At 47.6% G+C, this 27075-nt stretch overlaps 1 protein-coding gene across 1 annotated transcript; it reads left to right on the top strand.

Moving 5' to 3' along the window:
* The first annotated feature begins 218 nt into the window (after nucleotides 1-218).
* LOC144141981 (sulfotransferase 1C2-like) lies at nucleotides 219-25641 on the top strand. The gene is made up of 3 exons (XM_077673411.1): nucleotides 219-334; nucleotides 3199-3247; nucleotides 24340-25641. The coding sequence occupies exons 2-3, from the start codon at nucleotides 3224-3226 to the stop codon at nucleotides 25288-25290; spliced, it is 975 nt and encodes a 324-aa protein (XP_077529537.1). The 5' UTR covers nucleotides 219-334; nucleotides 3199-3223; the 3' UTR covers nucleotides 25291-25641.
* Nucleotides 25642-27075: the final 1434 nt, after the last annotated feature.

Here is a 27075-nt window from a genome sequence, read left to right as displayed (position 1 = left end):
TTTTAAATACGACGCGGGTAGACCATTCAGTCAGGCGGGTAACGGTGATATCTCTGTTACTATTACCCTGCAGTAGAGGTCGCAAAATTCTAGCGCAAAGCTGCTTTTCCTGTACGTGCACAGCGAGGCATAAAAAGAGCAGTTGGCAGTGTCGCTTTGAACCTTCACCTCCGGTGCTCTCTCCGGATTCCCTGCAGCTGGTTTCAAATGAAAGTCTATAACAGCTGCTAGTACGAGGTTGAAAAAACCTATTCGTACAACGCCGCCGAGTGGACCATGAGCTTTGTCGACAAGAGGAGCTCAAAAGCCTTTTTAGGATCTGTTCTCACTTTCGGTAAGCATACACAATCTTGCTTTTTTTGTATCGAAAATATATATGTTTTGTTATGAGCATCGTATTTCACGTGCCTAGTCTGAGTACTCGATTAGGGGAACAAAATTTAGACTCGATGTTTTTACCAGGTAAGTGAACAGGGTGCTGTTTCTCGACACACAATTGGTGCACGACGATATGATTAAATAGATGCATTTTGTTGTTTGCGCGTCCATGATGCCTCGGTGGCTACAAGAAAATGCTTTGTTCACTCCTGGTGCCCGCAAGTAAAGTTGCTAAACGTTCTACGGTGTAATTTATGCAAGAGCCACTCACTTAAAGTGTGAAAGCGAAGCGTGGCCCAAGTAATTGACAAAAAATGTCTTTCAGCAAAAGCGGTATAGCATTACGAAAACATTGTGCGATGTGGGCTAAGTTGACCGCCTTCAGACCAACCACACCTTCCAGGGGTAAAAATGGCAGCAAATGCACGCACTTTGTTTTGAAAGACAGGCACAAGTCGCACCACATTCGGAAGTTTGTGTTCCCGGTCATGTGATGTCCTTATAGCGCATTTTTGAGTTGGTGAAGTTGCAATGTATGACTTTTTGTTTGAGCAAGATTTTGTAGCATTTCACTAAATTCAGCAGCCTTAGGAGAAGACGTGAGCACCTCAGGTGTCGCATAGAGGGCATGATATTGTGATGAGGGAACCTCTATTAAGGATACACATATTATTAGCGCTGTGCCACTGGTGGAAGAGGACGAGAACAACGACGCTCGGATCTCAACTTACGCTTCAGGTTACTTCAGGTTACGCTTCAGGTTACTTCAACGCTTCCAAACGTTGCAAATAGTTGTAAACATATGTCGCCTTGCCACGTAACAACATGTCCTACCGAATACAGAGGCAGAGTTTGAGACTGAAGCAATATTACAAACTTTGAGGCCTTAAAAATATATAACGGTCGTAATGTAAGCGCCAATAAAGTAGTGTACAGGATGTTCTACAGCGCAAGGTCATCACCATTGCTGAAGATGTCCCAACGATGGAAATAAGGCAATATGTGGCAGGCAGAGGAGGGAACTAGAAAAATGGAACTAAACTCAACGTTCATTTAGACGGAAAACAGAAGGTTCAACACAGCTGAGCGCGCGCTCAAGCAGTGAAGGTGTTTCTCAGAGCTTAAGCCGTAACGGCGGGCGGATCCAGAGGTGATTCGGACGTAGCGAAGCCAACGTGGCAACTGGCCACACGTCAGTAACAGCGTAACGTGCCCACAGCGTTAAACACAAGCCAGAACCTACTTTCACATGCGTAGTCTACGTGTCACATGCGAAACAATGGCCGGACGTCCCAGCTTTGCTGGTTAACTTTTTTTTCGAGCAAATGGGCGCATTTTTAAATACAGAAGGTGCCTAGGCACTACTGGCGGTGATCCCTTTGTCCAATCTTTCTGCTGGTGTGGAAAGTGTTTGCACCGTGAAGGAAGACTGTCTTGGAGTTGCATTTAAGAGGGACTAGTTTTGTACCACCAGCCGAGCAATACGTCCACGCGGGGATTTATACATTGCGCAACGGAATAAGAGCAAAGGGGCATCGAACCGCTCTCCCGGGAAACGCTATGCCTTGCTTTGGTCCCTGTATGCAAGATTGTACAGCTTTGGGTCTAAGAAAGGCGAATAGTCTTGCCTTTTTGAGCAATACCCTTGAGGGACTCCACAATAAAATGTACGATGAAGTGATGGGAATGTATTTTTGGAGAGTTATTGAATGCGGTGGTTAGAATTAGTATACGCGTCCTTCGAGTTACGTTTCAAGGGTGCAGAAAAAGATCCAATACCATCAGTATGATGCAGCTAAGCCTCCATTCCTTCCCCGCCATTGCATTGTTTTAGGTCTGGCGACGTCAATGGCAAAGATACGGCCCCGCATTTAATAGAGGCATGTGTGCTGATACGTCTTTATTGCGAGTGTTTGCTGAGTTGAAGTCGTCGGCGAGCTTGTTCTTGTTCATAAGGCCGTCTTGAGGCGTTTGCTCTCATATGCCCAACTACCTAACCACTCTATTCTGTACCGGGCGTAGATTTGGTCACTAGGTAATGTTCGACACCATTTTTCGGCGGTAGGGTGATGGTCGTTTCAATTATAGCTGGCGATATTCTCATGGATCCAGGGTGTTCAAGTTGTGCTGTGCACGAGTGCCCAGAGCGGCGACCTACTGGGCGTGAACCGCGCAATATTGGTTGCCGATATATTTCACGTGCGGGGTGGTAACGTACACGGCCCGCATGTCCCCGGTTGACCACGCGTACTTTCGTAATCGACCGCGCCTACAAAACGCCGAAAGTGGCGATAGATCTTTCGTCGAAGCTCACTGCAATTCAACAGCGGCACCAGTCACTACTGCATTTTCGATGAAAGCCAGGCGAAATTGCGCAATGTGTACTCGCGCCACCATTGTGTACTCGCGCCTCCATCGTGGAATGAAGGCGCGGGTCGCAGGATCATATGCAAGCACGAAAGCCTTGCACTAGATTGTGTTTTGGGGTTTATTGCTTCTCCTTGCAATTCCTTCTCCTTTTTGTTGTAAGGTTAGGCAGGCAGTATTGTGTGCGTGTAATTTTGGGGGTCATTTGCTGCTGCCTGCACCACATTATGCACCTGAGGCATCCATCTGTGTAAACCCCGCTCACATTAGAAGTTTTTTCCCATTCCATCTCCTGTTTCAGCTTTGTGTCTGTTCCCATATTCCAGAGCAAATAAAGAAGGGACTGTCAAGTTAAGATACTACAACTGGGCATGAAGCGAACGACTTGTTTGTACTGCTGGATGACTCCATTTTTAAGATAAAGTGCATGCCGTATGTATACACTTTTTGCAGGATCGAACGCCAGTTTTAAGATATCATGGAGAAGCAACAAATGAAACAGGTGAGCAAAACCACAAACATTTATTTATTAACAGATATATATATATATAAATATATATATATATATATATATATATATATATATATATAAATTGAAAGGCGGTTTAATTGTTAACAAGCAGGAAAAGCGAGAGGCGGGAAGCAGCGCAGTCTGTTCCAGCTGAACCGGATAGGGGATCGCTGATCTGACCTCAAGAACGCACAGAGATGATGCCAGCTTGATGCTTCAGGCACATACCCGAACAGGGATTGGACGATCAAGGTCCGTTAGTCCTTTCACTTCTTTTCATTACAATCACCCTCCACCGAAGAGAGAGCCACCCTGGCGACCTACGGCGAGTGCAGCACAATCATCATCATCATCATCACCAGCCTATCTACGCCCACTGCAGGGCAAAGGCCTCTCCCATTATTCTCCAATTACCTCGGTCCTGTGCCAACTGTGACCAATTTATCCCCGCAAACTTCTTGATCTCATCTGCCCATCTAACTTTCTGCCGCCCCCTGCAACGCTTGCCTTCTCTAGGGATTCACTCTGTTACCCTTAATGACCAGCGGTTATCTTGCCTTCTTATTACATGCCTTGCCCACGTCCATTTCTTCTTCTTAATTTCTACTAATATGTCTTTAACACCAGTTTGGTCTCTAACCCACTCCGCTCTCTTCTTCTCCCTTAATGTTACGCCTATCATTTTCCGCTCCATTGCCCGCTGAGTCGTTCTCAATTTAAGTTGAACCCTCTTAGTAAGCCTCCAAGTTTCTGCCCCGTAGGTGAGTACCGGTAAGATGCAGCTGTCATACACTTTCTTCTTCAGCGACAATGGTAGGCTGCTATTCATTATCTGAGAATGTCTGCCATATGCACCCCACCCCATTCTGATCCTTCTAATTATCTCTGCCTCATGGTTGGGATCTGGGGTCACAACTTGGCCTAAGTAGATATATTCGCTTACCACTTCCACTGCCTCGCCACCTATATCAAACTGCTGTGCTGTCCCGAGGTTATTGATCATTACTTTAGTTTTCTGCATACTATTAATTTTCAGGCCCACGGTTCTACTCTGTTCGCCCAGTGCGGAAAGCATGCTTTGCAATTCGTCCCCCGAGTTACTTAGCAAGGCAACGTCATCAGCAAATCTGAGGTTACTGAGGTATTCTCCATTAACCCTTACTCCCACCTGTTCCCAATCCAACTTTCTGAATACTTTTTGTAAGCATGCTGTGAATAACATTGGAGAGATTGTGTCTCCTTGTCTGACACCCTTCCTTATAGGTATTTTACTGCTCTCCCTATGGAGGATGATGGTAGCTGTAGACCCACTGTAGATATCCTCTAGTATTCTTACATAATGCTCATCTACCCCCTGGTTCCGTAATGCCTGAATGACTGCTAGGGTTTCGACCGAGTCAAATGCTTCCTCATAATCTATGAAGGCTATATATAGGGGTTCAGTATACTCAGCGCACTTCTCTATCACCTGATTGATCGTGTGAATATGGTCCATTGTTGAATAACCTTTACGGAACCCTGCTTGTTCTTTAGGTTGACTCAAATCTAAGGTTGCAGAGATTCGGTTAGCGATTACCTTGGTAAATACCTTGTAGACGACTGACAGTAAGCTGATCGGCCTGTAATTTTTCAAGTCCTTCATGTCGCCTTTCTTATGGATTAGGATGATGTTCGCGTTCTTCCAAGATTTCGGTACCATTGCGGTCATTAGGCATTGCGTATACAGGTTTGCCAGTTTTTCAAGTACAATTTCTCCGCCATCCTTCAAGAGGTCTGCTGTTATCTGATCCTCACCAGGTGCTTTGCCCCCTTTCATTTCTTTTAGCACAATGGGATCGTAATAAGGCTTTAGGCGAGAGACGTGGACAGTTTCGCGGCCGCGACGGCGAAGGTCTTCCGTTGGCTTCAGTGGTTCTACAACCTAGTTAACGGGGGAGGAAGAATCGATGACACGGTAGGGGCCGTGATATTTAGAAAGGAGCTTTAAGGAGAGACCCGGAGTGGCAGATGGTATCCACAGCCAAACGAGATCGCCAGCACTGTAAGAAGTCGATGAGTGCTCCTGGTCATGACGGTGCTTCTGTAGAGCTTGGCCGTTCGACGTAAACGAACGTGCGAGCAGGCGGCACTCTTCTGCATGGCGCGTTGCGTCGGAAAGGAGATGGCATTCGGACAGATCAGGGCTGTAAGGAAGGATGGTATCCATTGTACACGATGGCTCCCGTCCGTATAAGCAAAAGAAAGGTGAAAAACTTGTAGTGGTCTGCACGGCCGTGTTATAAGCGAACGTTACGTACGAATGGTAGCACGGAGTCCCAGTTCGAATAGTCGGGTGCGACATACTTTGCGATCATGTCGCCAAGCGTGCGGTTGAATCTTTCGGCCAGTCCATTGGTTTGGGGATGGTAGGCAGATGTGGTGTGGTGCACAATTTTGCATTCTGCGAGGAGCGCTTCGATGGCCTGAGAGAGGAATACACGCCCCCTATCGCTTAGGAGTTCCCGTGGTGCACCGTGGCGTAGCACGAGGGAGTGCAGAATGAATGCACCAACCTCACGTGCCATGGAAGCGGGAAGCGCTGCTGTTTCGGCATAGCGGGTTAGGTAATCTACTGCCACAATTATCCACCGGTTACCAAAAGAAGAGTATGGCAGTGGGCCGTAAAGATCAATGCCAACGCGCTCATACGGACGAACGGGGCACGGCAGGGGCTGCAGCGGGCCGGCTGGCTTGGGACAGGCGACTTACGTCGTTGACAATCAGTACAGACACGAAGAAATCTTCGCACAAAGCTGTACATGCCACGCCAGTAGTATCTTTGATGAAGTCGGGTAAAGGTCTTCAAGAGTCCCGCGTGAGCACTCTGCGGATCATCGTGGTAAGCGGCACACATCTCCGCGCGGAGACTCCGTGGAACCACAAGGAGCCACTGGCGGCCGTCCGGCATGTAGTTGCGGCGGTAGAGGAGGTTGTCGCGAATGGCAAAGTGAGCAGCCTGGTGACGCAGGGCTCTAGGCTGAGGAAAGGTCGACGGTGAAGACAGGAAGTCGACGATAGTAGGGATCCATAGATCTTCGTTCTGCTGGGAAGCCTTGTCTGAGAGAGTAAGCGACGACAAGGTAGAGTCCGTTGTGTTGAGGTGCGCCGTATCAGCGGACACCGGGGAGCGAGAGAGGGCGTCGGCGTCAGAATGCTTGCGGCCGGATCGATACATAACACGAATGTCGAATTCTTGTAGACGGAGGGCCCAACAAGCAAGTCGTCCCATGGGGTCTTTGAGAGACAACAGCGAGCACAATTCGTGGTGGTCGGTGACAACATCAAAGGGGCGGCCATAAATATAGGGGCGGAATTTTGTGAGCGCCCAAACTATGGCCAAGCATTCCTTTTCGGTCAAAAATAATTTGGCTCAGCCTTGGTGAGAATTCGACTTGCATACGCTACAACGTATTCGTCTTAGTTGGGCTTCCGTTGGGCGAGCACTGCACCGAGACCGACGCCACTGGCGTCAGTGTGCACCTCCGTAGGAGCTGCTGGGTCGTAATGCCGGAGGATAGGTGGTGAGATTAACAGACTTCACAAGGAAGAAAATGCTTCATCACAATCCGGGGACTACGCCGAAAGAGCGTTATCGCCGTTCAGCAGTCTTGTTAGGGGGGAAACGATGGTAGCGAAATTTCTCACGAAGCGTCCGAAATAGGAACAGAGCCCGATGAAGCTGCGGAGGGTTTTCGAGAAGTCGGCTTCAGAAAGTCGGCGACAGCACGTAGCTTAACGGGATCAGGCGACACACCATCTTTTGAAACAACGTGGCCCAGAATAGTCGACTTGCGCGCAGCAAAACGACATTTCTTTAAGTTTATTTGGAGGCCGGCAGCGGTGAGACACGCCAGGATCTGGTGGAGACCAGTTAGGTGTGTGTCAAAATCGGGAGAGACTACGACGTCATCTAAGTAACAAAGAAATATATGTTGTTCAGACCACGCAAGATGTTATCCATCATTCTCTCGAATGTGGCAGGTGCGTTACATATGCCAAATGGCATGACGTTAAATTCATATAAACCGTCCGGAGTAACAAAGGCGGTCTTGGGGCGGTCCGATTCCGCAACCGGCACTTGCCAGTAGCCCGAGCGCAAATCAAGGGACGAGAAGAATTCCGCACCATGTAAACAATCGAGAGCGTCGTCGTTGCGAGGGAGCGGATAAACGTCCTTGCGGGTAAGTTTGTTTAGGCGGCGGTAGTCAACACAGAAGCGCAAAGACCCATCTTTTTTTGTTACGAGGACCACGGGCGACGACCATGGGCTTTGGGACAGCCGAATGACGCCGCGCTGTAGCATGTCACCCACGTGCTCACTAATAACACCACGTTCCGTCCCCGACACACGGTAGGGTCGTTCTCGCAAGGGAGCATGATCGCCTGTGTCGATGTGGTGGGTGACTGTTGACGTTTTACCCAACGGAGTTTGTGCACAGTCAAAGGAAGAACGGAACTTGTTAAGAAGGGCGAGAAGCTGCGTGCGCTGTATGGGATCCAAATCGGCGTCCAGGGACAGTTTGAACACGTCGGCGGACAGTGAAGCGTCTGTAGAAATGGACCAGTCCAGGACAGTGAGCGAAAGCGCAGCGGGATCATCGCAAACGTCGAAGCGGCTGATGGAGCGCACAGCCTCAACATGGCCAATTGACTCGCCATGGAGCAGTCTGAAAGAACAGTGGGTTTGATTGGAGATAAACATTCTCGTACGCCCACCTTGCACTGTAAGAACCGCGAATGGGAGTGGCAACTCCTTCCGGCGAACAAAAAGGTCGCATGGTGTGAATAGGACATGTCCATCGGGTACGGGCGCACTAGCAAGGTCAACCATTACGGAACTTAGCGGCGTGATATCGACGTCTTCGTCCACGGTAATCTTCCATTCACCAAACAAATGCTCAGACAGCGGCGGATCGCTCTGAGCAATAAGTTCAATCTCAGCCTTGGCACAGTCAATTACTGCGTTATGGCTTGACAAGAAGTCCCATCCAAGAATAGCGTCATGCGAACATGAAGACAAAACAACGAATTCGATGGTGTAGACAGTGACTTGGATCCCTACTCGAGCAGTGCATGCAGCCAGTGGTGACACATGTACAGCACTTGCAGTTCGAAGCGAAAGTCCCGACAGTGGCGTCATAACCTTTTTCAGATAGCGGCATAGTTTCACACTCATAACAGAAATCGCGGCACCAGTATCGACAAGAGCAAGAATAGGAACTCCTTCAACAACTACGTCGACGACATTTTTCGGAGATATACGAGGACCTTGACATTTTGCTACGTACGCAGTTTGTGCCTCCGGAACTGCGGGAATTAGTTTCCCGCGCCATGAGGCGCTGACTGACGACGCATAGGAGAGATGGAGCGGCGGCGAGGAGAAGGCGATCGGTGACTCGCGAACGTCTGATGGTGGGATTGAAAGGATGGTGACGGCGGTCCCGCAGGTGCGCGACGGGGAGCTTGGCGGGACAAATACACTGGACTATGAGATGCTTCAACCTGCTGCATTGCACGGCGACAGTAACGTGCTACATGTCCTGGGAGACGACAGGAAAAGCATATAGTTCGGTTGTCCTGAGTGCGCCAAGGATTTGTCTGCTATACAGCCAATGGCGCGGGACAGCGGAACTGGGAGACTGGCTGAGGAGTGAACGTCACAGGCGCTGGTATGTAGGGTCCAAATGAGGGGACAAAGGAGTGGACAAGTGGCGGGGCAGCCCTTTCCCCGCATTCGGCGTACGTCAACGGAGCGGTCACTGGCGGTGCTATGGTAGCCATGGTTGGAACAGTCAGCGGGGCAGCGGGTGTAGTTGACTGGTGTGCAGGTGATAGGGCTTCGGCGACCTGCTCCCTGACGGTGCGCTGAACAGCTTGAGGCAAACTTGGTGCAGGCTGCTCTACAAAAGGTACCAGCGAAAGTTGCCAAGCGACCTCTTCCCGGACGAAGTCCTTAATCCTCATCTCAAGCGATGCTTGTTCAGAACTGAACGATAAACTTGACAGTTCTGCGCCCGTTCCGAGCGACTGTCGAACAAAACTCCTCTGCCGCTGCAGCTCATCATGGCTTAGGCAGAGCTTAATTATCTCAGCCATGGTCTTCGGGTCTTTGGACATCAACATCTGAAACGCGTCGTCTTCAATTCCTTTCAGTATGTGTCGAATCTTTTCTTGCTCAGACATATCCATGTTGATACGCCTGCAGGGATCCACAACGTCTTCGATATAACTTGTGAAATTCTCGCCGGGCTGCTGCGCGCGTACGCGAAGACACTGTTGAGGGTGCAGTTTCCGCACCGCAGGCCTGTCGAGCGCCTCTGCGAAGAGGGTTTTGAATTCGCCCCACGTTTTGATGGTCCTGCCGTTGTTCCGAAACCAGACCTCAGCCACTTCCCTAAGGTAAAACTCGACATTGCTCAGCTTAGCTTTGTCATCCCACTTGTTGTTGACGCTCACTCGTTTGAATGTGGACAACCAATCCTCGGCGTCATAATCACCTTTGCCGGTGAAAAAGGCCGGGTCACGCTGACGGATGGTGCCGGCACAGATGACCGGTGGCACCGGTGATGGTGGCTGTTGGCCTACGTCGACGGGGTTGACGGGCATTGGTACGGTGCGGTTGCGAAGCTCCAGGTTTGTTCACCTCGTACCCCTCACCTCCACCACTTGAAAGGCGGCTTAATTGCTAACAAGCACTAAAAGCGAGAGGCGGGAAGCAGCGCAGGCTGTTCCAGGTGAACCGGATAGGGGATCGCTGATCTGATCACAAGAACGCACAGAGATGATGCCAGCTTGATGCTTCCGGCACATACCCGAACAGGGATTGGAAGATCGAGGTCCGTTAGTCCTTTCACTTCTCTTCATTACAATATATATATATATATATATATATATATATATATATATATATATATATATATATATATATATATATATATATATATATATATATATATATATATATATATATATATATATATATATATATATATTGCCACGCATGTGGAATGTAGTTAAGCTAGTCTAGCAACTCCATCCTCCAAGCTTAAGAAGAAGAAGAAGAACGGGTACGTTTGAGGAAGAGAAGGAAGAAGCTGGGACCTCTCGACGGTTTGGACAATCGGCGCACCAGTTTTCCCTCCGCTTCAAGAGCCAACGTTCTGCAAATAAACCTGTCCCGGACGTGACAGATTGGTGGAGGTGCTGGGTACGCAACAACGGAACCACAAGGTTTGTGCCGAAGCCAACGTCTTGCGGGCCTGCCACCACCGCTCTGTACCATGCCTCCGCGCGGTGATAATCACCAGCCGCAAACGGCGCCAATGGCCAGTTGGCATCCCCATCGAGAACCACGAGGCTTCTGGGGGAAAGAGGAAGAGGACGTTGAGGAGTGGCTGACACACTTCAAGAGGGTGAGTCGCTACAACCGCTGGGACGCCTCTGCTCAGCTCTCGAACGTTGTAGTTTCCTTGAATAGAACAGCGCTCACGTGGTTTGAAAACCAGGAAGAGAAGCTTACGACTTGGGACCGATTTGTGGAAGAGATATTAGCCCGTTTCGGCGACTCCGCCGCAAAGAAGAAGAAAGCAGACAGACACTGCTTCAGCGGGCTCAAGTTCCCGGCGAGACGTGTAGCACATACATCGAGGAAGTACTAAAGCTATGTCGAATCATCAACCCACAGATGTCGGAGGAAGACAAAGTAGGCCATATTTTAAAAGGAATAGCCGAAGACGTCTATCATTTCCTGATAAGCCGGGAAAAACTGGAGTCCGCGGCGGACGTAATCCAGCAATGTCGTACCTTTGAGGCATTGAAAACCCGCCGCATTACCCCCAAGTTCGGCCGCTTGACCAACGTCACCACCCTCGCAAGTGTTGACGATAACCCTCCGCCTGACTTGGCTGACACTATCCGCCGCATCGTGCGCGAAGAACTGGCGCGACACCAGGCATACCAAGACAATATCGACCGCGGGCATACACGTGAAGACTACTTCATCCAAGAACTGCAGGCTAACACTCTCCATCCCTCCAACGCCGGCTTCAATGACCGGAACTTCGTCACTGGGAGAGAAAGTTCTCGACGTGTTCTTGACCACGAGTCAGCCAGGGACGGTCCCGAGAATTCCTGTCGCCGTCCCCAATGACCCTATTATCCTCCACGTTTCCATGACGGGTATGACGAATACACCACTGGCCGTGAGCGCGAACCGCCTGTTTGTTACAAATGTGGCGTGGCAGGCCACATATCCCGCTACTGCCGTCGTCGACGCCAAGGAACAAGGTACGAGCCCCCAAGCGTGTTCTACCGCTCTGAGGCTGGGGATTCCCGCTACGATGACCACTGGCCGACGAGCTCGTTTCCCGGGGGACAACCGCCGTCACGTCACAATTCACTGGCACGCCACGATTCACCGGCTTCAGACCGCAGCGTTACACCGCCTATCCTTCGCCAGCGACGTTGACCTTCGCCTCGGCGTAGGTCACCGCCGCCGGGAAACTAGATGGCGCGACCAATGGAGGTGAGGTCGCTGGGCAAACCAGGTCTACTATACCTCCGACCAGACCGTCTACGATGGAATTACCTTCGCCCGTTCTCATGCTCAAAAACAAATTTGGAATTGTGGTTGACGGTGTTCGAACAACGGCTTTAGTTGATACAGGGGCTACAGTTTCTGTGATGAGTGCTGATTTTAAAAATAGGCTTGGTCGAAAGGTGATGTTTAGTTGGGACAAGGTGGCTACATTTCACGGTGTAGGTGGTGAGTCACTGCGACCGCTTGGCGTATGCTCGGTGACTCTTTGCTTCGGAGGTCAGTACTTCACGGCGGAGTTCACAGTGCTCCCACGCTCTACCCACGACGTGATACTTGGTATTGATTTCTTGAAGCAGTGTGGTGCCAAAGTTGACTGTAAAAATGGAGAAACTTTCATTGATGGGGCTGCTCTATCTGCACTTGTTGAAGACACTGCTTGCCATCAGAGCGCACTTAGCGTTTTAGAGGACACAATGATTCCCGCGCGGTGTGCCCTATTTGTGAGAGGTGCATGGCCGGGCTCCCCAGTCCGTGATTTCGACGCTAAAGTGGAGCCTACAACCCGGAATTGTGCCAAGAAGAACGTCCTAGTTCCCCGTGCCGCCATTTCAGTTGTCCACGGTCAGTCCCAGTTGTGGACAGTCAACTATTCCAGCGAACCAGTAATGTTACCTCGTGGTCTCAATGTTGCCACTTGAACTGAGTATACATCCACTTCGATAGCCGTTTTAACTGAAGAGTCGGGCCCATCCGTTCACACTCACCCAATGGATTCCTCCAAGCTTCTCGACATGATTAATAAGTCACTTGAACCGGATGAACGCCGCGCCCTAGTCGATGTTCTCTCCAAGCACGCGGTTGTTTTCGATTTTTCTCAGCTGGAACGGTGTCCTGTAATTCCTGCTACTCGGACTCACCACTCAATACATACTGGAGGAGCACGCCCAATTCGCCAAAAACCCTACCGCGTTTCCCCGTCCGAGCGACGAGTAATCAACGAGCAAGTCCAGGAAATGCTGAGAAATGGCGTGGTTCAAGAATCCTGCAGTCCCTGGGCAGCACCTGTCATTCTTGTGAAAAAAAAGGACGGTTCATGGCGATTTTGCGTAGATTATCGACGTCTCAATGCTATAACCAAGAAAGATGTTTACCCGCTGCCCCGCATAGACGAAGCCATAGACTGCCTCCATTCAGCATCTTACTTTTCCTCCGTTGACTTGAGATCAGGCTATTGGCAAATTCCCATGGACCCTAAGGATAAAGAAAAAACTGCTTTTGTGACGCCCGATTGACTATTCGAATTTAACGTAATGCCCTTTGGGCTCTGCAATGCCCGACCCCCTTTGAACGCTTCATGGATACGATTCTACGCGGGCTCAAGTGGGAAATATGCATGTGCTACTTAGACGATGTCGTTATTTTTGGACGAACCTTCAGGGAGCACCACAGTCGCTTAGCCACCGTTCTTGACTGTTTGGAAAAAGCTGGCGTAGTCCTAAATTCTAAGAAGTGCCGATTCGGAGACCGCCAAACGCTTGTGCTGGGCCTTTTGGTCGATAAAGACGGCGTCAGGCCTGATCCGCGGAAAATCCAAGCAGTAGGCGATTTTCACAAGCCACGTTCTGTCAAGGAGCTTCGAAGTTTTCTAGGCCTTTGTTCTTATTTCCGCCGTTTTATAGCTGGATTCGCTGACACAGCCAACCCTTTGACTTCGCTACTTCAGAAAAATGTTCCCTTTACGTGGACGTCTGAATGTGACACCGCTTTCCGTCAGCTGAAGCTTCTTTTGACGTCAGAATCTATACTTCGGCACTTTGACACCTCGGCTCCTACCGAAGTTCATACCGACGCCAGCGGTGTTGGAATAGGGGCCGTACTGGTTCAACGCCATCATCACAGTGAACACGTTATCGCTTACGCTAGTCGAGCACTAAGCAAGTCAGAAAAGAATTACACAGTGACCGAACAGGAGTGCCTCGCTGTCGTGTTCGCCACACAAAGATTTAGATCCTATCTCTATGGCCACCCATTTACTATCGTAACAGACCACCACTCGCTATGCTGGCTCATCAACCTTCGCGATCCTTGCGGCCGACTTGTACGTTGGGCCCTGCGTTTGCAAGAATATAATTTCACCGTGTCATACAAGAGCGGCCGTAAGCATGCTGATGCCGATTGCCTTTCTCGACTGCCGCTAGAAACCACTGCATGCGACGATGACCATTTTGACGACTATCTTGCTTCGCTCTCAACCCCATTCCCTGACGTCGGAACCTTCAAGATTGAACAGCGCCGAGACAAGAGTCCACAGTCCCTATTCGAGTCTGCTCGTAATGAAAGGCGAGCTAGCCGTTTTTGCGTGCGCGACGGCGTACTGTACGCAACGAATTACTCTGGTTTTGGTTGCCGCCTTCTGCTCGTGGTACCGCAAAGCCTTCAAAACAGTGTTCTCAATTTCACGCACGACGACCCCACATCTGGCCACATGAGACTAGCGCGAACGCGGCATTGCACCAAACAACGTTTTTATTGGCCAAATATGCATAAAACAACACCACATTATGTGGCGACTTGCACACAATGTCAGCGGCACAAGCTTCCCACAACCATTCCGGCAGGAAAACTTCAGCCGCTGCATCCGCCAACTTCTCCCTTCGAAAAGATTGGCATCGATTTGCTAGGCCCGTTCCCGCGCTCATGGAAAGGAAACCGCTGGATTGTTGTGTGCGTGGACTATCTCTCGCGCTACTCCGAGACCGCCGCACTATCATCTGCTACCGCAGCGGAAATCTCCAAATTCCTGCTTAGACGTATTCTACTTCGCCATGGACCCCCTCGCGTCATCATAAGTGACCGTGGCCGTCAGTTCACCGCCGACATCATTGAAGAGATCCTTCGCCTCTGTCAAGTGCAGTTTCGTCATTCTAGCCCATACCATCCTCAAACGAATGGCCTCACCGAAAGGACCAACCGCACACTGACAAATATGGTCGCCATGTACGTTGCCTCCGACCACAAAAATTGGGACGACCTCTTGCCCTTTCTTACGTACGCTTATAACACTGCAAAGCACGAAATTACCGGCTACAGCCCTTTTTTCCTTCTCTATGCCCGCAACCCTCGCAGCTTCCTCGACACCATCTTCCCTTTCGAAGAACACGACGAGCCTTCAGTGGCTAAGACACTTTGTCTTGCAGAAGAAGCACGCCGCCTTGCGCGTTTACGCACATTGGCTGCTCAAGAACGGTCGCCACTCCGATCTCGCTTACGCCCGTGGTGACTTCGTGTGGCTCTGGACCCCCCCGCGTAAACGTGGACTGTGCAAGAAACTCCTTCCCCATTACGTTGGTCCCTTCATTGTCCTGAAACGCGTGAGTGAAGTTACTTACCTGGTATCACGTGTAGCCACAAGTGGACGACCATGCAAGAAAACACAGGTTGTGCACGTGGCACGCTTGAAACGCTATAACTCCCGTACTGCACAGTGACTCGCCCAGAGGGCTTCGTCTGCGACCGGGGAAGTGTCACGCATGTGGAATGTAGTTAAGCTAGTCTAGCAACTCCATCCTCCAAGCTTAAGAAGAAGGAGAACGGGTACGTTCGAGGAAGAGAAGAAAGAAGCTGGGACCTCTCGACGGTTTGGACAATCTGCGCACCAGTTTTCCCTCCGCTTCAAGAGCCAACGTTCTGCAAATAAACCTGTCCCGGACGTGACAATATATATACTATTTTCCGTTTTATAATGAAGTCTAAACTTTTCGTTATAAGCACTGTTTCGATGTAAGTGACAACTCGAGGAAACCTGAAGTGTTTGAGCTATAATTGCGCAACAGAAGCGAGGAATCAAAGCAAAACGTATTCAGTGAAGCAAAATTTTCTTCAGGTAGAAAAAAGGCAGTGTGCTTTGGCTGATTCAAGTTCTTGTTGGGCGCGATCAACGCCTGCTCCAATTTGGCCACCCCTTGCCTGACGCTACGGCAGCCGCACATAAAAGTGGCAGTGGACACTTTTATACCGGCCTGCGGGCGCCACAGAACGCTACGAGAGTTTCGCGCTGGAAAGCGCCGTGAACGCAGTGGCTCGAGTTTGAGGTTGTGTTTGTTGAGCTGAAAAAATGATTAACCGCTTATTGTGGGTACACAGCACAATCATCAAAACTGACTGGTTTCTCACTAGGGCTTTGGATATTCACTGGGCATTTTCTTCCCGAGCTGTGCAGCCGTTAAGTTTGCGACACAGGAGTGTTTTGGCGCCCTGTTGTCGACGACACTGCTGATTCTATGGAACAAGTGTCGGTGTACGCACACCATCTTATCTACGCAATTGACCTATGTCTAGGAACAAAATTCAGTGGCCCTACCATGCAGTTGGACCGTTAGTCTAAACTAGGATGCGGTGAACCGACCATGACCGGCTCGAAAAAATCGCCGGAGAAACACCAGCTTGCGTTGACCCGCCATGTTGACAGCCTGACTCGCCGCTGTGTCGACGCCGCTCGGCGACGCCGCTCGGCGACGCCGCTGGGCGACGCCGTCTCGACTCGACACTTCGCTTAAGCGGGTGAAGCTTAAGCGGGTTGTGCGCTTCGAGTAATGTGAACTAAAATGATTGTGTTTGGTTTGGGACCAGAAGTATTTTCGAATAAAGCGATATTTCGAGTAAAGCGAGTTCTTGTAACGAGGGATTACTTTATATAGTCAGAGCAATTTTATGACGAAATGTTGTTGGCGTTTCAGGGTTTTCCGTGTATAATTGTTCGGGTCATGTATAGATTACTTCAAATATTAGCATAAAAGAGCACGTTCAAAACTTGTGCTTGTAAAACATGTAGTAGTGCGTTTAATATGCCAAATTTTTCCAATGCAAGACCTGATGCACATTAAGGAATGCAAATTGGTATTAATAGTTTCGCAGCTTTCATGCACCAAGATTTTAAAGAACAGCGATTCCGTTACCCGAAGAAAACCTAGTGCGTAATGTTTGTGGCTCTCTGGAGAAGCGGCAGTATTTTTAGTTAATGATACCTAATTACTTATTCGTAATATAATGATCTAACTGTACAAGTACTCTTCTAAGCATTGAAGTGAAAATGAGGCACTTGTACGTAGAGGCTTGTGACTTCGGTATTTTCTGCAACGAAATAATTGCGTACTCATTTACTGTGTCAGATAAACAGGCAGCACGAAATACCAAAAATACCACGTGATGGCAATACCACCCGCCCCATAAAGCAGCGCCCTCAAATAAGCCCAATGAAAGCAACCGCTTTCCCGCTTACACGCCCGAAAAGACTGCGCTTCATCGTGATAATTAAAAGCAACGAAGGAGCAGAAACACCAAGGGCCCTATTCTCGACGGAGTAAATTCACGGTGAACTCTGAATTCACCGGAAGTCTTTTCTGATTGGCTTTCAGTTTCCGTCACGTGCTTCCGGTTTACAAAGGAGTTCTGCGTGCTTTCGTAATTTTGACGTTTCATGAAGTCGCAGTTTTACTAGTCGCAGTTTTAAAGTATTCCTTATTTCTCTCTACTGAAACACATAATTCTTGGCGAGCAATGAAAAACTAGACGAAATGCAGCGGACATAACAACGCAGGTCTGTCTTTGCTATTCAACAAAAATACGCCTTGTACGGCACACCCTCTCTGTGATTGGCTAACAAGACGTGACGTAAGTTAAATAGTTGGCGAAAACGCTTCTGTCATACATTTGTAACTTCAGCCTGCGTAACACTGACGTGTGATCACATAACAGCTTGCAAATAGCGGCTTCTGCCGACATAAAATACGGCAAAAAATTTCACCGACCTTTGTGCCGTGAAGTCCCGGTGAATTTGCAACCGGTGCAGTTTCTCATGACGCGCCGTTTAAAACCGTTTCCTACTGAAAGAAACATTAGTTTTGACTGCACCCAGAACACAAATAAGCCGGAATGGGAGTAAATGGCTTGTTGAATAACTCAGTATCTATTCGGACTTTGCAAAACTCCTTCCAATGGGAGTTTCACCTTACTCCCAATATTGCCGCAGTTTTTTCACTAGCATATGGGAATTTCATTTTAGTGCCACTAAAATGGGAGTTTCCAGGGGTACCATTGGGAGTGTATTGCTTCCTCCAACTGGGAGTTTTCAGGAGGCGCGTTGGGAGCAGTTTTGGCCTGAATTCGAGGTATTTTTTTGTTTTCGTGCGCTTGATATGAGCGCTGCAGAGGAATTTGTTACTGTATTTGGGAGTTTTATTGAGCGCAGAGGCCACATTTTCATTTTTTGTTGAGGGTTGCGTAATTTCTAGTCTTTTCCCGCTTCAAACGTTGAATGGCGAAATGTGAAAAGTTAATTTATTGCATAAAAATTACCTAAATACGATATAGGTGTGAACATTAATAACACAACAAAAACACCGAATCAACAAAACACCTACATCGAGAACACAGGGTATCTTGGTAAGAACTTTATGTACTACAACACTCCTCAACGAAAAATATGTAGGCCATTTGCAAACAATGAGCTCAGGATGGCGTCGGTGCGCTATTTGCTTGCACCTGCCTCCCAAACACTGATTTTGCCGCAACTCCTGGCACGTTCCCCAGGAAGCCACAGCAGCACATGCCTAAGATGGATAGCAGAACGCTTTAAATCTTCGGAAACAAATACAGAAGCATATTGGGCATCTGACATGTAAGGACGCTGAACTTGTCACCCTTGTGTCAAACTTTCCTTAATGTCTGAATGTTTATTTAAAGCTACGGAAATTTACATTTCCGTCCGAGACACCTACGCTCACTAGTTCGTCAAAACGAAGTGCTCTGTTGTTCAAAAGGGAGCACGACCCTTGTGGTGACCAACTTCTCAAAATGCCTTCTTTCCTTCTTTTCCGTGCGTGAAGTGTTCTGGGAGCGAGTTTCAGGTTTTACCGCCGGCACTGCGCCTGTCTCCCCTCACCCAAAGTTAATAAAAATTTTGGTCGGTGTGACGCCTGCGCCTGCACCGCCCCCCCCCCCCCCCCCCCCCCCCCCCCGCTTTTAAAATAAGCAGTCGTCCGTCGACTCTACAGAATGCTCCTTCGAATGGCGTTTCCTGGTTATAGTAACACGCGCATAGCGCACGGAGAGCTCCAACAGCGCCCCGACCTTCTGCCTTTCCAGTGAAAGCAATTAATCGCCGGCGGCACACGGCAGTAACCCTCCTCCTAGCAGGCGCGGCTGGCAGGCGCACCTCGTAGCAGGCGCACCACACGTACTTCTTAAGAAAAGCGGCCGCCCTGCGACGTCTGACCAGCCAACTTCCCCTTCGCCTGCCAATAAGCCGCAGACAAAGCCTTACAAAAACACATAACAGCCGTTCACAGTTCGGACGGTTTTCATTCTGCTCGCGAGTGTGAATGAGTGAGTGTTCTGCTCGAGACCCGCGCAAATACGCATTGCTTTCACACCGTTCGGCCTCCCCCCTGACTTTCCGGGCACGGCGCCGTCTTTCACGCACAACACTCACGTCCAGTGGCGGAGAATCGCACATGCAGTGAGTTGTGAAACATGCTGAGTTTATGTGATAATAGAAGGGGCACAATTCTCCCAAAATGTTGGTTACAATAAAAACGTGAAAATCTTACCTTCAACCACCTCGCAGAGGCACAACCGCGTTGTTTTTAACGAGCCGCTCTCAGCGATCACTGCATTTAGGCCGCGCGTCGGCTCGCTGGCGTATTCCGTCGGCTCGAAGGTCGGTGACACGGAGGCTACGTTGCTGTGTGTCGCACGTCAGTGCAGGCTGGTTCCACAATGTTCACAACGAGCTTCGATTGTTGGGAAGCACTTCACATGCGTTCGTTGGGCCGCAAGTTCACATCGACAATACATTTTCGGGGACGCTGGAGCTCACACGACCGACGACACTAACAGCAGCCATTTTGTAAGAATGCATACAGGAGGAAGGGAAGAAGGAGGAGGAGAAGGAGATAGAGGAGGCGTGGGAGTTTTTAAAACTCCCATTTGGACAAACGCAGTATTCACAGCTAGATATTGCGTTTTGTGAAGAGGTACAATCGTGGTAAATACGCCTATTTACGACGGCTTGTGGCCCCCGGTGTAAACTGCCCGTTATTTCACCTTCACGCTACCACACGCGCGAGCAGGCCGCCTGCCGGGAGGAGTTTAAAAGACGTATTCCAGCCAAAACATTCCCATTCAGGCTAACTTGTGTTTTGTGTGTTTTTACAAGTCAGCGATCACGGCGCCTACAAATAACGTGCCGTATTTTTTTTTACATTTGGAAATAAAATAAAAATTGTTCTGCGTAACCATAACAATAGAAGGCAGTTGAGCCTCTCCATGACAAGGCGAACCCAGCGTATGGCATTTGTCCATACTCCTCATAGTACGCTGGTGGGTCACACGATGGACCTCGAGAGAAAAATAACAAGGAAAACTGAGTGTTTTATTCATTACCGCGCAGATTGAGAACGAGCATGAAGAATGAGTGATTCGGTGAAATCGCTACGCTCTGGCATTATCAAGCTTAGTTGTTTGCTGTCCTTACCGCATGAGACAACCTATGGTCCTGACCGTTTTTTTCTGTGATCACGCCGTAAACTTGTAACTTAGCAGCAGATGATAGCGTGGCGGCGGTGGCGGCCGGGTAAGTGATAACGCAACTAAGATTGCATTGAAGCAGAGAGCTCAACTATGTTACTAAGCAAAAGCAGTTGAAAGAGATGAATATGTACGGTAAACAACATTGTCTGATGTCTTTTAGCTCAACACCCACCTTTTGCTCGCTTTTGGACCAAAGTTACTTGATTGCCTTGTGAAGTGGACGCCAATTTCTCTTGCCAGCCTGTTTCTCTTGCCAGCCTAAGCGGCAGTCCTAATTTTTATCATCATCATCATCATCGTCATCATCATCATCATAATCATCATCATCATCGTCGTCGTCGTCATCATCATCATCATTATCATCATCACCATCACACTCATCATCATCATCATCATCACCACCACCAGCCTATCTACGCCGACTGCAGAGCAAAGGCCTCTCCCATTATGCTCCAATTACGCTGGTCCTGTGCCAATTGTGACCAATTTGTACCCGCAAACTTCTTGATCTCATCTGCCCATCTAACGTTCTGCCACCCCCTGCAACGCTTGCCTTCTCTAGGGATGCACTCTGTTACCTTTAATACCCAACGGCTACCTTGCCTTCGCATTACATGCCCTGCCCACGTCGATTTCTTCTTATTAATCTATTCTAATATGTCCTTAACAGGAATTTGTTCCCTGACCCTCTCCGCTCTCTTCTTGTCCCTTAATGTTACGCCTGTCATCTTCCTTTCCATCTCCCGCTGAGTCGTTCTCAGTTTAAGTGAACCCTCTTAGTGAGCCGCAAAGTTTCTGCCCGGTACGTGAGTACCGGTAAGATGCAGCGGTGATGCACTTTCTTCTTCAGGGACAGTGGTAGGCTGCTATTCATTATCTGAGAATGTCTGCCGTATGCACTCCACCCCATTTTGATACTTCTAATTATCTCTGCCTCATGGTTGCGATCCGGTGTTAAAACTTGGCCTAAGCATATATGTTCGCTTACCACTTCCCTGGCCCCCTATCCTAAACTGCTGCGCTGTCCCGAGATTATGGAACATTACTTTTGTGAAGTTTCTGCATATTATGCAGAATGAATTGTATGCAATGCACGTCTATCCTGCAAGGCATGCTAAGTCTTTTATTATCTTTTAGGCGAAATATTTCATAGCTTGATTAGGATCTTCATGACATAAGCGTCAAAATTACGCTGCATGTAGTCTTAACTACACGTGTATAACGTCACTGATAGCTTAAGTTCTTAAAAGTTGGCATGGCGAATTCACCATGAATATATGAAGTCATGAATAGGGCTCCAAGTTTCCGGCATGGCGATATCACCGTGAATTTATGAAGTCATGAATAGGGCTCCAAGTTTCCGGGGCGCTTGTGGCAGATAAGGCAGGAACTCGGCCGCAATTTCTTCTTTCTTTCTTTTTTATTTATCCTGGCTAACTCAGAGGCAGCCTATTTGTGCCTCATTGTGCCTATTCGTGCCTCAATAAGTGCCTCATTGACACCTTAATTGGTAGGATAAATATTTACAATAAATAATATAATCTCAATTATGAAAAAGTGCGGTCTGCTAGTCCGCAGTACTGAAAACATTATGCGATAGGTTTTCTTCAAGGAACGCCATTTCTGTGTTTTAAAATCTTAGTGCATGACAGCTGGGACAACCGGTATATGCGGTTCTTATGTTGATGCGAACAAAACCAAGAGCTGTTTTGGGCATATATGGGTTACTCAGATTACACCAACTCTTCATATTGTACAGTACAGTACAACGTTATGCTCTCGCTTCGAAAGGTGACAGAAATTCCGGGAGACGAATCTCCCTCTCCGAAGTTATGTTCCAAAGACATTTTTACGAGCAGAAATGAAAAAAAAAAACACCGGTATCTTCCAGATTTCAACCACCGTTAAAGATCTCCAACTGGTCAAATTTATTCGTACCCCTGCTGTACTACGGCCCCTTGTCAAATTACTGGCCACGATTGTGGTCCATTTTTTGAAAGGAGACATGGGACAGTGAGGTTGCCAGGAAGACAAAGAAGCCATTTTACTAAATTTCATTTGTGCTGAGTACTATTCTGTTAAAGCACTAAATACGACCAACGACGCCTCATTACAACAATATTTCTTGAAAAACCGCGAAAACTGAAGAAGTCTTTTTTTTTCGCCCACAAGAAGAAAACTAGGGCTCAAATTATTTTTTTATTTTACATTTAAGGTGTTTTCTTTCTGATATCTTACTGATCGAATTTAAGATATCATCGATGAGGGTTTACTTTTTGGTGCTGTTTTTATTGGCCTTACTAAAGCATTTGATACAATTAACCCCTCAATCTTGCTACACAAACTTGAATCCTTTGGCATTTCTGGCCCTCCTTCTGAACTCTTTCGTTGTTATTTGATCGATCGACGTCTAATAGTGCAAATTAACGGTAACCTTTCCTCCGCAAAAATAGTTACCAGGGGTGTTCATCAGGGCTCAATTCTGGGACCTCTAGTTTTCTTGTTATTTATTAATGATTTGACTAGTGTGCTTCAAAGCTTTAAATGTCTGTAATATGCGGATGATACCACTATAGTTACGTCCAACAGCAATCAGATGGCACTTCAAAATGCACTAAATACGAACCTTATCAGCATTCACCAGTGGTGCGTACATAATCAACTGCCAATGAATGCTACAAAAACAACATTTATGGCATTTTATTCCCCACAGGAAACGGTTACCTTGCCTCTTTCGGTTGTATTAAATGATCACACAATACCTTCTTCTGATAGCACTCTGTTTCTTGGTGTTATCCTGGATAAACATCTGAAGTTTCATGCTCATGCGCAGCCTCTTGTTAAAAAAGGTTTCTTTTGGTATTCATGTCATTCTGAAAGCACGACCATACTTTCCACAACATTTTATCCTGTCAATATACTATTCTTACATTCACATTCACAGCCATCTTTTATATTGCTTATCATCTAGGGGAAACACCTACAACACACATCTAGATAATCTACGACGCCTCCAAAACGAAGCCGTGCGGCTAATGACGTTCAGTCCTTACCTTTGTCGCTCCATTCCCCTATACGTTGACGTAAACATACTTCCCCTTAATGAAATATTTACTTTGAAGTTTACAGTCATCATGTTTCGCCTCATTAATCACGATGTGCGCATAGAAAGTTTCACCCCTGAATTTTTGCTACTAATAATAAATCTCCGTTCTCTGCGCGTGAGAATTTTCACTTACCCAAAGCTTGCACAAACTACGGGAAATTGACTGCTAAATTTGCTGGTGTCTCCGTGTGAAACTCAATTCCCCCTGAAATTAAACAATCTTTCATGACGAGCTCATTTTGCCGACTAACCAAAAAATACCTAATTACTGAACTATCTAGACCATGTTAGATATAGGTGTAATTAGGAAATTTAAATAGGTTCATTTTTTACTTTCTGCTTGTTTCCCGCTGCTTTGTTGAATTTTACGTTATATGTGTAATAACAGTGTCCCTGCTCCTATAGTGTAATTGGAGATCTACACAACCCCTAAAGAAAACGTTGTTTTATGTATGGTTTAGTCCTGCTCTTCTAATTATTGAAGACTTGTTCTTTATCTTCATTATTTTTTTCAAAATTGGGTAAAGTGTTTTCGTTCCCTTTGTTCATGCTACACATTGTATTTAAAACTTTGTCATAGCGCCCATTGTCTGCTACATATTATGCATCATCGTATCCACAATGTGTTAGGAGGTCCCCCCGACAGTTCTTACTGTGGGACCTCCTCATGTACTTCGCTTATCTGTACATTTATATGTATGCTTACCCCTCCAGTAAACTTCAAACTTCAAACTTCAGATGAAAGAAAAAGAAAAAGCGGCCCTGCTCGAAAAGTATGTCCGAGAATGTAATCTCAATTCATTTCTGCAGGATCCAAAGTTTGAAGACGTCTACCAGGTGATCGACGGGTTGCCTTTGTGCCGAGCATTCAATGATCAAAACGTTCGCTCTGCTTTCTCATTCCGACCTGCGGATGACGACTTGCTGATAACTACGTATCCCAAATGCGGCACGATGTGGATGCAGCAGATTGTCTACAGCATCCTCACCAAAGGAAACAAGAACTTCCTGAGCGTGGAAGAGCGAAGAAAGACTATGCCGATAATGGAATGGGTCGGAGCTGAAGCAGTTACTGCTATACCGAAGCCTAGAGTTATCACAACGCATTTGCCCATCAGCTTGCAGAATTTGTCAACCAAGGCGAAGTACATATACGTCGCCCGGAACCCATATGACTGCTGCGTGTCTTTCTACTACCATACGAAGGCTATCCCTTTCTTTAACTTTGAAAATGGCACCTTCGATCAGTTTTTTGAGATGTTCGTCGAAGGAGAAGTGTCGTATGGCGACTACTTTGCGCATGTACTGCCTTGGTATGAGCACCGAAAGGATGAAAATGTGCTATTTTTAACATACGAGAACCTCAAAAAGGACATGCCTGGGTTGATTTTAAAAATCGCCGACTTTCTTGATGTTGAAACGTACGGCGACGTACTGAGAGACGATCCAGCTATGCTAGAAAAGGTATGCGAACTGAATAGCTTTAAGAAGACAAAGAGCATCATTTCGGCAGATAAAATAGTTGCAAAGGACTCTGATGCGGCGACAGGGGTTAATCAAGACATCAAAAAGTCTCCGCAAATGATTGAGGCGGAAGCTGTCATGAAGCCTATAATAGAGAACAGTGCCAGGAAGGGGATTGTCGGTGACTGGAAAAGCCATTTTTCGGCAAAACAAGTGGCAGTAATGCAGGAGTACATTTCTCGTAAGGCTGGTGGAAGTGACATAATGGAATTATGGAAAGATTGTGACCTTCCATAAAGCACGCACACCTTATCAGAGCAGCAGAAATATTATCATTATCGGCATGAACGTTATTTGGAAGGTCATGACTATAAAGTTTTTGTTATACAAATTGTGAGCAGGTTCTTCTTTTCACTGCGAGCTCTTTTCAAGAAATGGCCGGGGTATTGGATTTCCCAACCTCTATTTCTGAAAGCGAGATGGAGCGAGTTAAAGAGGGAGAGACAATGCAATGACTGTTTCGGAAGAGAATATATCTTCTCATTTTTGGTAACAACCTTAAGACACAAAACAATAACCTAGGAACTGTTACGTTTAAAACAACACGCAACTTGGCTATTTAGAAAAGAAGAAAAGAATATTCACGTTTAAAAATAAAATAATTCCAGCTTCAAAGAATTTCTCTGTGTCTCTTAGGTGAGTATATCTTTAGTGGTTAGATATGAATGCATGTGGTTCCTCTCATGTTTAATAACGGCACCCTAGACAGCAAGTTCCCCATTATAACAAAACAACATTTAGGGGCCTTTGTAGTTGGTGCAGCAAAATGGCTTTTTTGGTGATGGTGTTTATGATAATAATGCACTATGAACCACAAGCGTACGAATTGTGGTGGTCTGTCCTTTTTATGAATATGCAATGGAGGATGCAATACCGTGGGCAGGGGGGACTCCCCCTGTGTTTTTGTGACATTCTATAGTCGAACATGTCCACGTTAAAAAAAATTTCCCCGCATTTGCCCGAGGGGAAGAATGTGAAAGTGCCAATGCAGGAGTTGAATTTGCGCGGTTCGGTAATGTTCGCGAAAGAGAGATCACACACACACACACAACTACAAAGAAAGAATGATGCATTTATTCACAGACACCTATTTGTGTTGTCGTTGTACTTGATTGCTAGAGCGGATCTTAGCTTTGAAATTTCGTGTCAGTACTCCTTTAAGCGGGTGCATTAGCCCTTCTCACGCCCGATTCCTGGCCAATCCCCCACGAGGGTATGTGCCATGCACAGACACCTATTTGTGTTGTCGTTGTACTTGATTGCTAGAGCGGATCTCAGCTTTGAAATTTCGTGTCAGTACTCCTTTAAGCGGGTGCATTAGCCCTTCTCACGCCCGATTCTTGACCAATCGCCCTAAGTGGGTATGTGCTAAAGAAATTAGGAACTCTTCTTGGCCAATCGCCCTAAGTGGGTATGTGGTGCGGACGGACGGACGGCGGTGGACGCGTGATTCAGATTACTTGGCCAATCGCCCTAAGTGGGTATGTGCTAAAGAAATTACGAACTCTTCTTGGCCAATCGCCCAAAGTGGGTATGTGGTGCGGACGGACGGACGGCGGTGGACGCGTGATTCAGGGTCGCTTAAGAAGTGCATTCGCACTTAATATCGTGTATTATGCGTCGCCTAGCCTGCAGGTGCAGGGAAGAAGCGATGTTTTTATTCGTATACACTCTTCCATCATTGGAGAACCATTCCATCGCAGTTATTCTATACCTGCACTTTTCCGTGATGTAACGAGCCTATTACAACAGGTCCTCGCCGACTGCATTCATTTTCCTTAGTGCATCATTCTCCTTACTTCATGAAAACATAAATTATTGATGCGAAAGCCGTGCATGCCTAATAGGCGCCAAAATTGAGGGCCGTCGTCGTCATCACGAGTGGCAGCAAAATGGTCACCGCTATAGAGATAGCACGAAAGCACATTTTGGTTTCTGTTGGATACAACCGCGAGTTCACTCAGCTCTAACCGGGTGCCATACCGCGTCACTTACTCGGGCCCCTGACAGAGCGCTAACAAG

Source organism: Haemaphysalis longicornis, unplaced genomic scaffold (genome assembly GCF_048455015.1).
Source record: "Haemaphysalis longicornis isolate Haplotype H1 unplaced genomic scaffold, Haemaphysalis longicornis Haplotype H1 scaffold_6, whole genome shotgun sequence".
Lineage (NCBI taxonomy): Eukaryota > Metazoa > Arthropoda > Arachnida > Ixodida > Ixodidae > Haemaphysalis > Haemaphysalis longicornis.
This window is presented reverse-complemented; position numbering and strand designations above follow the sequence as displayed.